Source organism: Emydura macquarii, unplaced genomic scaffold (assembly GCF_026122565.2).
Source record: "Emydura macquarii macquarii isolate MOO-44397 ecotype Brisbane River unplaced genomic scaffold, CSIRO-AGI_Emac_v2 contig_2365, whole genome shotgun sequence".
NCBI lineage: Eukaryota > Metazoa > Chordata > Testudines > Chelidae > Emydura > Emydura macquarii.
In genome coordinates, this window is record NW_027132502.1 from 2,946,620 (window position 1) to 2,961,999 (window position 15,380).

Consider the following 15,380-nt stretch of genomic DNA (forward strand, 5'->3'; position numbering starts at 1 on the left):
CCCTCCCTCTCTTTCCTCTCTTGTCCCTGACAGAATGGCTTTGAGCCTCTCTTTGTGTTTGAAATTGACAGTAACACCAATACCATTAAAAGGAGGCCGGGGACTCTCAACCAGGTGAAGAGCATGCAGTGTGTTACTGTTGTGGCTGTCTTACTCTTTTGTGTACCACTGCTTCCTCCCTCTTGCCTGCTGGTGGGTGTGTTGTTTGTGAATAAGCCCTTCTGTTAGCCTGTATCATGGATGACTGGCTCTTTTCTTATAGAAACAAACTTTTACATTAATGTTGTGGGTCTGTGCAAATCCCTTTATTTAGATATTATTTGAAAGCCTATAGGTTCTTTACTTGTTTGGTCAAACGATGTGTACCCTGTGCCCCAAGCAAGAAACAGGCCTCATAATATCCCTTCCCCCAATATCAGTGTGGTATTAATGGGAGGATAGAATTGTCTTGTGAGCTAATAAGGCCACCAAGATACTTGTGCTTAAGGCTGGCCCTGCATGTAGCTTCTGTAAGATATGACTTCTTCTTGTCTGCTTTCCAAAAGGGGCAGTGTGGTAACAGTCTTGTCTAAGACATCAACAAACCAAGGTGTGTGCTTTACACCTAGACAGTTTGTTGGATGTAGGAACCTTTTGTTGTTTTTTATATGTTCAGTTGTCAATCGAAAGCAATTTTGGAAAGTACTGTTCCTTTCTTTACTCATCCAGCTCCTGAATTGTGCTGCTTTGAGTATACTCTCTAATAACTTGAAGGATATAGTCTAGTCCATGCCACTTAAAATCTAAAGGCCCAGTTCTGAGTTTGCATTTCATGTGTGCAAGAAAAGGTAGGACTGGGTAGAGCCACAGTGAAACTGTTGTGCTCTGATCCAGACTCCCCTGTAAATTGCAGACACACTACAGGCCCTCTGTTTATTGAATCATGATCAAGCCTTAGTGGTCAGGATGCATAGTCAATGTGTCTTCATGTAGACTCTCTTTTGCTCTCCAGCAAACTATGTAGGCCGTAGCCTTTTCATCACACTGGTTGTACACATTTGAGAGCAGAAATAACAGCTGAGAGGTTCAGAGCTAGCCAGCATAAGGGCACCAAAGACAAAGAGACAGATTTTTGGTCCTCAAGCTGCACCTATTGGTTTAAAAACTTGTACAGGAAAAAGCAAGAATCATTGTATGAATGTGAAGAGTAGGTCATCTTCTGCCTCTTTGACATCTATTAAAATTGAAATATGGTGATGCTCACTAAAGCATTGAAAAGCTTCATATTGGACATCTTCTCTGATAGCTAGTTTCTGTCTCTGGGATCTTATTTACCTTGTTTGCTTTTAACTCACAAATATCACTTTTAATTCTTTGTTGTGAAAATATTCAGATGCTGGTGTGTGTTTCCTTATAGGCACAGTAATGTTCTTGTGCCTTGGAGCCAATTAGATTGTTGTTTTCGACATATTTATGAAGTTACTAGAGAAACAACCTGTTAAATACAATGTGAAATTTTTATTTTAAAAGTGTACAAAAATCTGTTTATTCTGATTAGTGGTTTAAAATTAACTGTTACAAAAAGAGTACTGTTTCTTCCGTGTCAGTGAGTGTGGTGACCAGAGCAGTATATCACTGAAGAGCTTTCTACCATTATGATTGTTCTTAGTTCTGCTTTTGATATGATTGTGTACTTGTTTTAAATTAAACATCCCATCTCTCAGGTTTTTGAGGGTATGAGGATTTTAATTGTATTTTAGTTTTAGCAAGTAAATATTCTGGCATTTTTACCTGTTTCCACTGAATATTTTTGCAACACTTGAAAATGTATAAGTATCTTCCCCTTTTTAATCCTCCTGGTGCATTCGGCCCATGCACATCCTGTCAACTGTTTGCTAACATAAGTACTGCCTTCTTTCTTTCTGTGTTCAGTCGCTGTCAGGGTTGAATCAAGAGGGCTGTGCTCCCACCCTGCCTCATGCCTTTGCCTTCAGATCTGTCAAGGTATCTCTAGCTATTATTTACCAGTAAAGCCAACAACAAATTCTCAGATCTACAAATCTGTTTTAGTATGTGTTAGTGTATCAGCTTCTAATCTGAAATTCAGAGATTATGACCCTGACTGATCTGATTAAATTGCAGTAGGTTTACCTTGCTTTATCTTTTGGTCCTGTTTACAGTGGTTCTAAACCATGCAAACATGTTAGTAGCTAGCAGGGTTTCAATCTTTGTATGGATTGGTTCTTAGATTCTTGCTGCCTGTCACCATTTCTTTTTACAAGGTTATTTTCTCCACCCTTAAGCCATCTGCTGGCTTGTAGTTTACTGGAAAATTGCTTTTTTCATTACAAATTTACTTTTACCATAAAACGGGATTAATTCTGTATATCATCTTCTGTTGTGGAAACTTTATCATATTGAATAATAAAAAGCGCTAATCACAAGAAATCATTAATCCATCATTAATTAATCTTCAATCAGCACATACATTTGTTAGAACTACAATATTACTCTGAGGGGTGGGCAGGAGAATGAAGTTCAATTAATGCTAATTATACTCTGGCAAAGATTTAGAGCGGACTGTGTATTCAGATCAAAGCTACTGTCTTGCATGTTTTGCATGATATTTAATTGAAAAAAGAGATATTCCCACCCTGAATAAAATATTCAAACATAGCACTGTTACTGTCCTTTCCAGCAGCAATACCTCTTTCACTGTTTTAGTCCTTGAAGATGACAACTTGTGTCAGTTCTGCAAAACAAGTGCCTATTGTTCATCTTTTTTTTAACAATAGACTGTTTTTCCCTTATATCTTTTTTCTGAAATGTGTCTAGGTGGACGGTAACTTCTGACAAGCTAGTCACAGTCTGTCTCAATAAGGATCATTAATGCTCTTCTACTTATTTGTCCACAGAGTGATGACAGGTCTACTGTATCACCAGGTTCACCTACTACCCAAACAGGTAATGGGGGAGAGCTGCAAAAAGTCTAAAAAGTAGGGATAAATTAGGTTGAATTGCTTGCTTGCATAGCTAGGCTAGACTGTTAAACATGTCATTCCTGTCTGTAAGCTGGACTGCTCTATCGGTGGGTCTAATTTGTTGTTCTCTCTCGAGTCACATAAGTAAATAGAGTAAAGAGCTTTTGGCACATTCTGTGGGATGTATTTGGGGCCCCGCATTTTCCAGGCTCTGGCATAGGCATTGCCCTGGTGACACATTAAATACAAACTGGAACAATTGTTGGTAAAAGTGCCTGGAATGTGCTTTGCATGCCAGTGCCCTTGAAGGTGCGTCTTTTTGTCCTATGCTTTTGTCGTGCATGGCTGTAATGTATCTTGTTGTTAAGTTATAATTTTATTTTGTTCTTTTAGTTACTACAGTGCTGAACTCATTTCCTATTAAACTCATAACCTTTTTCTTCCTCCTCCTTTCCTTTCCTTTCCACATGTGTTCAGTTCATCTTTCCTCTCCATATCCTGGCCCTGCTGCTCCTCCGTCCTATAGAAATCCTTCCCAGCGACCTGAGAGTTTCCTTTTCCGAACAGCTGTAAGGGATGAAATGAACAAAGGTAGGTTATGTAGCTGGAGAAGCTAGACTGTGTTACAAAATTATATTAACTTCCATGTTAACCAATTTCTGCACAATTGCATTATCTTGGCAATAGCTTTATTCTCATCAAATTAGCTTTAGAGACCTATCTGTGGACATCAACCATTAAACATTCTTAGAATAAAACCGTTATACTCCTATTTGTAATTAGTCCAATATTTTTGTCCTGGTAATAAAGAAATGTAACAAATATCAAATAATATGATATGGAGATTTGTGGAGTGTGGTGAGGATTCATGCTTTGCTCTCCTGGGTTTGTACTTTCACCTATCCAGGGGTGGCCAAATTTACTGACCCCCCTGAAACTCCCCTTCCCCCTGGGCAGAATCCTCTAGCCTCACCACCCTGCTGCAAGGCAGAAGCTCCAAGCTCCCTACTCTAGTCTGGTAGGCGAGGGGGGAGGGGGCATAGGGGCCTCCACAAGCCGCACTTTAACTGTAAGAGTTGCATGCAGCTCACAAGCCACAATTTGGCCATCCCTGACCTATTGTAATGCTATTTAAGTCCCTTGATAGTGATGAACGCAGCTTTATAGATTTTGCATTGTACTGTAGTGCATACCAAAATTCACACTTTTGTAGTAAGACTGATGAAAGTTATACAAAGCAACATTTCAGCTATCTAAAATTAATCCTTTTTATATGAGTGTTTATGGGGCAAAAGAAAATTAACTGGGATCAGAAACAGCATCTGGACACAGAAGATGATACAACATGAAAAGCCTTGCTTAGATTAATGATCTAACAAAGGAAACAATTTGTGAATAGAAACGTATTGTACCCAAACTTGCATGTTATGCATGTATAATACTGCCTTAAAGGAACACCTCCCAACCAAACTCAGTGTGCCACTTTCCTTTATTCTATTTTTCTAGCTGTTGTTTCATCTCCCGCTTCTACCTCATCTCCTGCAAATGATTCTACAGAGCCTAGAGCAAGGCAGAACTCCAAGCAACGTGAGGAGGAGTTAGAGCTAATAGAGCAACTGCGGAAGGTGTGTACTAGCAGTGACTAGTGTACAGATGTTTTAGCAAATTCATTGCAAACATGATACAGATGTTTCTCTGTTGTTTGGAACTTGCTTCACTTATCCAGTGCTAGCCATAATGGTTTGGCTAAATTAAATGTTCGTAATTTCCCAATCTAAAATGTTTCCATTCAGTTGGATACAATAGTGTTCATCTTAATCCTGTTGCATAAAATCACTTCTCAGACACTTTTGAGATGTCAGCTTTCACCTGACTGCTAGTGAAGTCAGCTTTCTTCACCCACCTGTTTGAAGATTTAAAGAGCATCTTTGTGCTTTCCCCCATGGTGCCCCTCACACTCCCTCTAAACATCAGTAAAGCCACCTCATTGTCCTCCTTCAGATCCCTTCTTAAAACTCTCCTTTGCCATGCTGTCTACAAAAGCCTTGGCAATGGTTAGGCAATTGGTGTGCTCATACCACTGCCCATCATGCTAACTAATATTATGTTTCCTTTTATTACCCATCTGTATCCACCTGTTGTCTCCTGTCTTATGCTTAGAGGGTAAGCGCTGTGGGTCTGTCTCTTTGTTCTGTGTCTGTATAGCAGTTAGCACAGTGGAGTTGTGGTCCATGATTGGGACTCCACAGTACAAATAATAAAAATGCTGTGTTCTGTTATGATGATGCTGTATTTCACCCCAGAGAGGTCTGCATTTTGGGAGGGTGGGAAGTGACTCCTAGAAGTGCCTGTAAAGTGGTTTGGGATGAAAGGTACCATAGAAATGTAAGTTATCATTGCAGTTGTTTGGGACTTTGTCAGGAAATGAGATTCGTTACCCATTCCATAAACGCTGATTCTAATACAGTAGTACAGTGGTTCCCAAACCTATTTAGCTCAAGGGCCACAAATATCACTTTTACATCCCTGAAGGGCCACCGGTCTATCAACTCATAAAAAATGTATTGGTGTATACACCATTAAGGACGACAAATCACTACATGTTTAAAGTAAACATTTGGATGCTACTGTGCTCATTTTTACATTCACTATTTTACACCTACAAATGACTCACAGTATGTCACACACTCACCAACAAAGCACTAGTGTAGACAAGTGACTGTCACTACTCACTGAAGCACATGGCCTGGCAGCTAAGTCATGGTGGGTGGCCTGCTAAGTGCAGGTCAAACCGGAAGACACTGATTTTTAGAGTCCTGCCCCTCCTCAAGTATAGTAGGTCCTGGCTGCTCCAGCAGCCACCTTCCTCCCACACCCACTGCAGCCAGACGGAAGGAGTTACTGATCTCCCGTCCCCCTGGCTGCAGCAGGGAAACCGCACCCATCCTGTAGCCCTGTGCACTCCACCTGGGTCCCTGGGCAGTGGCTCCCTTCTGCAGCCAGGTGGACAGGAGATCAGTGCTCCCCTCCCTCTGGCTCCAGCAGGGACCCCAGCACCTATGGACCCAGGCAGAGCGCTTTGCTGTGCTCCCTGCTACAGCCAGGGGGAGGGCAGCGCTGATCTCCCGTCCCCTTGGCTGCAGCAAGGAGCCTGCACCGGTCATGTAGCCCCACGGCAACGCGCTCCACCTGGGTCCTTAGGCAGTGGCTCCCTTCTGCAGCCAGTAGGAGGGGAGCAGCGGGCCACTTTGAAAGACCCTGCAGGCCACTTTTGGCCCCCAGGCCACAGATTGGGAACCCCTGCAGTAGTGAATGTAGGCACTTCACTGGGATGGATTTTTTCCCTTCCACTCATGAACTTAAAGTAAACCATAACCCAGCATCTTCTCTAAATAATATTTTGTACTGATGTAGCACCTTTCATCTGTTGATCTGAAAGGGATTTGCCTATATTGAGCCTCACAACCTACTTTCCAGGCAGGTTGCGGTTTTCAGTATAAAACCAAACTCATTTTGCAGATATGTAAACTGAAATATAGAGGAGTGATTTGTGAAAGGTCATGCACTGAATGAAACAGACAGGCTGTAAGTTCTGTGTCGCTTGAAAGCTTCTCTTTCACCAACAGAAGCTGGTCCAGTAAAAGCTATTACTTCAGCCACTTTCTCTCTAATATCCTGGGACCAACACGGCTACAACTAGGCTGCAAATGATACATTGAATGAGACAGGAATAAAACCCAAGAATTGGGACCCTGTTCTCTTCTGCTATAACCACTAAACTCCATTGCCTTTTTCTGATTACGATAATTTAAACTGATTAAATGTAGTAGTTCAGTTTTCCTTTGCAGGGAAAACTATTATTTTTTGTCTCTGGTGACTACATTCTACTCCTGCATTTTAAGACAACTATTTTTATAGTACGTCTACTTTCTGAGTGCCTGGAGGATGTGGAATATATTTCTTAGACGTTGATTACTCACCCTGGGATTTGTGATTTTCATCAGTTTTGAGTAATTTTCTTTTTCTCTCACTTGCTGGATTTTAATTCCATGTGCTTCACTGGAAAACTCCATTTATCTTTTAGCTCAGTAGCTTTCAAACTATGGTCAGATGTGAATCCTGGTTGTCCACAGAATGAAAACTTTTGAGAACGAAACCCCAGAGAACTGGGAGGGATGCTGGTCTGTGAGAGGTTCTGCTGTTATGAAATGTTCTGCAGAATAAATACGTTTGAGAAGAGCAGCTCTATTTAATCATTTAACTGAATTCTTATTTGTTTTGCATAATACATATTTTGTTGGATGTTTTTTATTCTTTTGTAGAATATTGAGTCACGGTTAAAAGTGTCTTTGCCCAGTGATCTTGGAGCTGCTCTTACTGATGGAGTTGTTCTCTGCCACTTAGCCAATCATGTGCGGCCTCGATCTGTTCCCAGCATTCATGTCCCTTCGCCTGCTGTAGTAAGTATGCAGAGGTATAATAGTGTGTTGTAGTGTCTGTTTGGGTCTCATCATAGCACTTCATAGTCCATGTGAGTACTACATGCAGCAATTTCTTCTGATTTTGGGCAGACCTGACCAAATACCAGTCTCCCCTCCCTAAACAGAATGTGTATCCCAGACATAAAAAACTAGTGAGATTTGTGTTTGTCTATTTTAAATAATTACTTCTAACACAGATTGAACACAGATTGAACTATATATAGGACTTGAAAACTTTATATTTTAGTAAAATGAAAACCAGGATTCAACATGAGAATGAAAACCGGATATTTCAGAGGGTCAAAATGTCTTAGAAACAGAGAAGAACAGATAGCTGGGATATGTAGCATTTAAATGGATGCGTGACAACACAATACAGAAAACACTAGAAAGAAATGGTGAGTCAGAATCCCATCTGGTCCCCACCACCATTCCTGGTCCCATTTAAATTACCATCAACTCTTTTTAGGTAGGAATTTTGTTAGGGCATATTAATCAGATTGTTCAAACTCAGATAAGCCCCAGACACACACTTGTGGAGAGAGAGAGAGGAACGTAATCGTCATGTGTTCTGGGTGTGTTTGTAGCAGGAAGTACACAGCAATAGAAACTGCTTCAGAAATTACTTCTATGTTACTTAGAAATTTTGGAAAGTAACGCAGGAAAAGTACCTCTGTCTGTAACTTCATCAATGACAACCAAAAAATGTGTACCACCACAATAACACATGTGGCTAGAGAAAGTATGAAATGCAGGGAAAGAAAAGGAGTCACTTACAGTAATGATCCTGTTGTTGTGGCAAGTTTGATCATTTCTTTGGGGGATTTTAAGGCAACCTAAAAGACTACTTGAAGATCACTGCAACATGGGAAATTCCTTGCCTTCCCTTACTACTTGTACGTAGCAAACCCATGTGAGCGCTTCATAAGTTAGACTCCAGCAGAACTATACAAGACACGCCTTTGGGCTCTTCCAGACTTGAAATATACAAGTATATTTTGAATATATAACTTGCGTTTTGCTATCATGTTGGCAAACTGTTTACTTGTTACAACTTTAAAACAATGTGATTGACTACATAAATAAAAAAGGAAAACCAAAGGGAGTCATTGGGGAAAACGTTGAAAAATGCAGGTTAAGTTTTGCTTTGACTTATTTTGGAGGCAGTGCTTGTGTCAGAACTCTAACGGGCACTTAGAGCATTGCGTACCATCTCATTATGGTTTCTCCTCTGTGGTCTCATTTGATCATGCAGATGTCTCTATAGTTTAGATAACAGACTAACTAAATTTGATGGCATTTTAGGCAGAATATAGAACCCTCAAAAAATATATGCGTATAGCTGCTACTCATTAAACTCACTTCATAAGGAAGATATTCTCTGTGCCCCATCTTCTATGGAATTGGATGGCTCCGAGTCTCCGTTATGAGCTAAATCATGGCATTGTCACAAGTCCTGAGTAAGGGGCAGCATATAGTAGCACTGCCCTGAGAGCAGAATGGGGTTATATTGTGACTCTGCCATAACATGCTCTCTGTTTTCTCTCTGTACTCCATTAGGTAAAAATCTGTATCAACCCTTAACCTAGTGCAGATTATTTACCTCTCTGTACCAGTTTAGCTGTGCTGTCTGGCACATTGAGGGTGTGGAGCCAAAGCTCCACCAGCTTCCCACCCACCTGCTTAGAGGAGAGAGTATTGGCCTCACAGAAGCTGCCCCTTTCCCTGCTACCCACAATATGGGTAGCCAGCACAAGGGAGAAAGGGGGCATTTTATGCCTTGTTTCTGTTTGTCTAGCGATTAGTCTTTTTTTCAGTAGTCAGTCTCTGTAAAAGTGTTGAAGTTAACCAGAAAATAAATACCTATTGTTAGAAAAATCCTATAAATACAGTTTAGAACTCTGTTGTTAACCACATGAAACACACTTGTAAGAAACTTAAGCAGCAGTTTACATTTTCTCTGGTTTCATTTGGCTCTTTTTTTACCTCTTTGTTAACTGAAATATGTTTTTAAACATGCATATAATTTAATAATTCAGAATAGGCTCCAGATTGTTTCACATCATAAAATTGCTCTGAAATTCAAATTCATATTAGAGCAAGGTATGTATGTTTTATTCTAAATTTATTTTTAAAATTAGATTATTCAAGCCACTCAAAATAGACACCAAATGTGCAGCCTATCTTATAACACTGTGTGTGTATATTTTGCACAGATCAAAATACTCTTTTCATTAAAATGTCTATCTCAGCACTTCATGAGTTAGCTTTTCACTTCATGCCTGCCTTTCTAAGGAAATGTCCAACCACCCTATAACAAGCTCTGTTTTGAATTAGACAAGCTTATGTCATCATGATGCATTTTTGGCCTGCAGCTTTATTATGACTTGACTTAACTCAAAAGCTTTGTTTTTAAAAATCCTGCCAATTAAGAACTTTGTATGCCTTCTTCCCGCTTCTTTGCAGCCTAAGCTAACAATGGCAAAATGCAGACGAAATGTGGAGAATTTCCTAGAAGCTTGCAGAAAGATTGGTGTGCCTCAGGTAAATCCCCTCCTGTTCCTGTCTCGTGTTGTATGCTGTCTTGTAGGGTACTTTAAAAATAAGGCTTTTCTGAAATGTTTGGGGACAGTGCAAGTGCATAAAATTTAGTAGGTTCAGATGTAAGGTACATATAATAAGAAGAGAGCTGATTTGGTTTTGCATTGTTTCAAGAAGCAAAAGAAAGTTGCTATAATTGGTTTACAAAGGGTATGCTTCACTTACTGGGATCTAGAGAAAAGTCATTATAGTTGGATCCAGTTTGATTCTCTCAAACAGAATGAGGAGGTGCATTAAGAATCTGGTTTTGAAAAAAGTCATTCGGGTTTTCTTGAGACAATATGTTTGGTGTTAATCCAAGAGGCTTTGCAAATTAAAGAAAATATGGATATTATTTTGAGTGTTTGCTCTCCAGTCTCCCAAGGTTTCTATTCTGCCTTCAGAGAAAACCTACTGTTCAGTTATTTTATGTGAACACTGTGATTGTCTGAGAAGAACCCATGATATTGGTCTGTTCTCTGATGGGTAGTCATCTGTGCATAGATCTCCACTCCTTTTGTTATATATCCTTGCTCTCAAGCTCTAGTACCTTCTGGAATTCCTCTTCACCTTCCAAAACACTGCACATTCTCTATCTCAGCAAGAGCTATGAGATGGATATATATACACAATATAGCACATCATAGTCCAACTGTCTTTTGTTTCTCTTTCCCTCCCTCTCCACTTTACTTCTGACAGCAGCTGTCTCAGTGTGAAAGTGACTTTGTTATTTTAATAGCTACTTCCTATGTTTTGCTGCCGTTTTTCTCTCTAGTGCATGAATTGGTATGTTTCCTTACATTACAAAGTAAGTATTAGAATTTCTGTTACGGTTTTGCTTCATGGGTTTTTTTCCTGTTTGCTTTTTGAAAGACATATCTGAAAGGGAAAAATGGTCCCAGAGACTCATAACTACTTCTGAAAGTGATTCCTGGACAGTCACTGCTAGAGCAGTATTTGCCTGGATTGATAACTTCACTTGCAAGATGTATTATATCTGATTGCCTTGAGCCATCAAAAAATTGAGGATAAAAACCTTATTTAGCTACCCATTAATCTCTTAAGTCTCATTGGTGTATGAGGTTGGAACACTGCAGTGAGGGATCCACCATTACTTTGAAGTGCTGCACTACCTAGGTGTGTTGAAGTGCATCAGAATCACTCACTTTTTCAGTCTCAAAGTGACTTTGTATGGAGTTGAAGGGACGGACCAAGTGAAATAGTAGCCATGTCTATTAAGCTGCTCTAGTCTGTGCACTGAATGCACAGCCTCCATTATGCTAGACCTGCCTTGGTGCATGTAAGCACACAAAGACAGACAAGACTGACCTACCTAGAATCTTATTATGTTCTCATTTATCCTGCACTGAGCTTCAAATTAGAGTTCCTGAAGGACAAGGCCTTTGTGGATACTTAGCTGAGTGACTCCCCACCTAAACTCTCTAAACTTACCCTCCTATGTCTTCTATGCCACTGAGGAGAGAAAGTAGGATGTCTGCATGAGAATGTCAGTCTAGTGTATTTTTATTGAAAAAATGCCTGTGGGTGTCTCCTTTCATTTAAATTCTGAGATTACAGAATTAGAAGGATGTCTCAAAGTATGGACCTATGTAGAAATACTTACCTTTTAAGAGGGCAAACCAGTTACCTGTAATTATTGTTCTCTAAAGGTAGTATCTTGCATAGAGCCACACTCGTATTCCAGTATAACAGTGGAATAGTTACGTAAGGCTGTGTGACTTAGAGGTCTTGGATCAAAAGAAACTGACAGTTGGACACTATGATATGCTATATTCGCACCTATTCATCATTGCTTACAATTGGTGCCTCTGTTGGAGGGAGGTGAAAGGTCCAGAACTGTTGATAATTTTAGAATACTTAAGTCATATGATGAAATATTTGGTATTTATGCAGGATACTACATTCAGAGATCAATTACAGGTAAATAATCTGCTCTGTTTGTACCGTTTTGAGTAATTTCACTAAGTAAGGTGTGGATTAAGTATAGAGCATGAAGACTCATACTGAGTCAGTAGTAGTTTAAAAATACCGTATCCAATTTATTTCTGACTTCCAAAACAGAATGGTTTTGAACTAAGACTTGTGCCAAATGTTAGCTGTTTTACTGAGGAGATTTTATTACATGTTTAAACTAGACAGACTGACACACTACCAAACACAAAATGCTCTTTAGCACAGGAGTCTTGCAGATTCCTTAGTGAGAATTAACCAGTTGTAATATACTCCTTGAAATTGTTGGATGTATTTGAGATGTCTGATGACTGACTACTTCATGGATGCTTGCACGGTTGATCAACTGACTCTGTTTTTCTGTCTTGTTTTTCCTTGCTGCTCACACACTTTGGACAGGACAATCTTTGTTCCCCTTCTGACATTCTTCAGCTAAACCGCAGCGTTAAAAGGACAGTTGAAACTCTTCTTTCCCTGGGGACAGATTCAGAAGAACCCACTCTTGTCTCTCTTTCCATCCAGATTTGGGGCTTTGTGGCATTTTACTGTACTCTAATGCTAACACTCTGTATGTTCTATCGCTGGGTCTTTTTCCTCTAGCTGAAGGACAGTGGTGCTGCTGACTCTCTACATCACCCCAGCAATGGGTAAAAGCTTTTGTTTTTGTCAAGAACTTTTGTATAAGTGCATTTTTTCTGATCACTAGTTGGAGTTGACATGTACAATGTAATAACTCTCTTTGGTACACCCACGTGACAATCTAGGACATTATTACAAGTTTTCATTTGTATGATGTTTAGCAAACATTATACTTATGTGGGGAGGCGTTATTGTCCAATGGCTAGAGCAAGGGACCAGGGGTTAGTGCACTTGGTTCTAGTCACAACTGTATTGAATGGCTGTGTAACATGGGAAAATCACAGCTCTACTGTGCCTCGGTTTCCCCATTTGTAAAATGGGAATACCACCCACATTTATAAATGCTTTGCGTTCCTCTGATGAAAAATGCTATATACATGTGCAAAGTATTATTTTTTCTTTAAATGTCCATGTGCCCGGTTATGTCCTACTGTCTTAGGAGATGTGACCTGTGATTCTTTTTATCAGGAGTGCTCCAGGTTTTTTTTTACATGCCAGTTTCCTTAACCTTTTTCCTAAAGTCTTGGATTTCCTGTTTTGGTAAGCTCTGAATAGTGTCCCGTTTGACTAAAAATAGACACTTAGGCTGACAGTGAATCCTGAGCTGCTTCGCCTTACTAATACATCAAGCATGAAGTTTGTAGAGGAGCTGAACTTTTTCATCAGCACTGGGAATTATCTGGTTCCTGGTGCAAGATGAGCAAGATGGTGACTTTCCATAACCTCATAGTGTTATGGAATATCCTCAGATCAAACTTCTGGAGCAGCCACTTCACTGGTGTGAGCTCAAGCTCAGCCTTATTCCATAAGTCTTGTCCTCCTGCCCCATCATGATCAGAATCTTTGCGTCTTAGAATCGTGGAGCCATAAGCTCTAATAACTTATTTGGTACTCAGTGTTTTGCAAAACTCAGGTAGTCTTCCATAAAGCTTCAGAATCATTCAGCTGCACACTGCATTCTGTTGCTTTCATGCATTACTCAGAGAGACGGTGATCCACAAATCTGATGTCAAAAGGAGCAGACAAAGTCCATCCAACTTTTTCTTTTGACACCAAACCAATTATCTGCCTATCTTCTTCGAGTGCTCGCTCATGTCGATTCCAAGTAGGTGTGAGCACGCGACGTGCACAGTTGTCGGAAGGTTTTTCCGCTAGTGGTACCCATCGGGTCGGTGCAGGCGCCCCCTGGCGTTGCACCTCTATGGCGCCATATATAAGTCCCTCCTGACCTGCCAACTCTTCAGTTCCTTCTTACCACCCATGGCGGTCGTTGGAGCTATGTGTCTCTTCTCTTGCTTCGGCAAGCGTTTCCATTGTGGTCTGAATTTTGAACCTGTAAATAGTTAGATTAGAAATAGTTGTTAGTTCTTAGTTAAGCTTCTGTTTAGGGGTCTTCCCCCTCCTCCCTCCCTCAGGGCATGCCTCGATCCCAAGGTTTTAAACCGTGTGGGATTTGCCACAAGCCCATGGCAAAGGGCAGTCCCCACAAATCCTGTTTGAAGTGCCTGGGCAAGTCCCATCAGACAGATCACTGTAGGATCCAAGGACCAAGAAAGAGAGGAAGGTCAGGCTGAAACACCTCCACATAGAGGCAGCTCTTCGTCTCCAACCACCAGACCAGTTGGACCCTGGCACCTCGGTGCGGAGTGCACTGGCCTCAGTTAGGGAGTCTGCGGTGCCGAGGAAGGACTCGGCACTCAGAGACACTCAGCACTGCCTTTCACCAGTGCTGCAGTCAGCCTGACACCGCTCCCGCTCATCAGCGCCGCACAAGAAAACAGACAGAAGCACTTGCTCGTGGTGAGATCAGTGGGGAGAGACAATAACAGGGCACATCTTGGGCTGTGGTGCCTGGCACCTACCCCTTCGAAAGCGGCACTGTCGACTCCGGGCCCACAGAGGGTCCATCGAGTCCAGTGCCAGTGGACTCCCCAGTGGGGGAGAGCCTGGTGGAAGAATTGGATCTCCCTTCCACTTCAGACACGTTCAAGGCAGCCAGGGACCTGATAGCCATGATGCACAGCAGTCCCCCGCCAGGCCAGAGAGAGCACTGGATGCAAGACCTTTGCTGCGGTGCTGTCTAGAGGCAAATCAGCCATGATGCGACACCGGTTGCCTTCTCCACGATACTGCTCTCCAGCACTGTCTTGGTCTCTGCGTTTGGAGTCGCAGTCGTCAGACTCAGAGGCTGAGTCATATATCTCCCAGCATAGCCGGCACTGGTCGAAACGGTGCCGGTACAGACAGGAGACGGGACAAGCTCCTCTCATAGACTTTAAGGTCAGAAGGGACCATTATCATCTAATCCAGGGGTGGGCAAACTATGGCCCGTTGGCCGCATACAGCCTGCCTGAGCCTTTCATCAGGCCCTCCAGCTGGGCCTGGCAGGAGCACAAGAGCCGCTCCCCCCTCCCGACCCCGCCCCTTCCCCCCACCCTTCTCCCACCACGTGGGCCCAGCGGTGCCCTGGCCGGAGCATGGCGGGTGCTCCCTCCTCCCAGTCCCGCTCTTTACCCCCACCCCTCTCCCACCATGTGGCCCCTCATACAATTTCTATACCCAGATGTGGCCCTCAGGCCAAAAGTTTGCCCACCCCTGATCTGATCTGACCTCCTGCAAAACACAGGCCACAGAACCTTATCCACCCACTCCTGTAATAGACCCCTGACCTCTGGCTGAGGTGCTGAAGTCCTCAAATCATGGTTTAAAGACTTAAAGGTACAGAAAATCCAGGAGCAAGTGACCCGGG

General features: G+C 41.8%; 1 protein-coding gene across 7 annotated transcripts in view; it reads left to right on the plus strand.

The window, feature by feature from the left end:
- The window catches only part of LRCH3 (leucine rich repeats and calponin homology domain containing 3), a 101,302-nt gene that overhangs the window by 75,742 nt on the left and 10,180 nt on the right, over positions 1-15,380 (plus strand). For 3 of the 7 annotated variants that reach the window (XM_067561106.1, XM_067561101.1, XM_067561102.1), the window contains 6 exons: positions 2,895-2,943; positions 3,438-3,551; positions 4,467-4,585; positions 7,283-7,420; positions 9,908-9,985; positions 12,392-13,044. In XM_067561106.1, coding sequence (XP_067417207.1) covers positions 2,895-2,943; positions 3,438-3,551; positions 4,467-4,585; positions 7,283-7,420; positions 9,908-9,985; positions 12,392-12,592 — 699 coding nt within the window. In that variant the 3' untranslated portion in view covers positions 12,593-13,044. Of the gene's footprint in view, positions 1-1,911; positions 1,984-2,894; positions 2,944-3,437; positions 3,552-4,466; positions 4,586-7,282; positions 7,421-9,907; positions 9,986-12,391; positions 13,045-15,380 lie in introns of those variants that run through there. The other 4 variants (XM_067561105.1, XM_067561109.1, XM_067561107.1 and 1 more) reach the window with 3 other exon arrangements.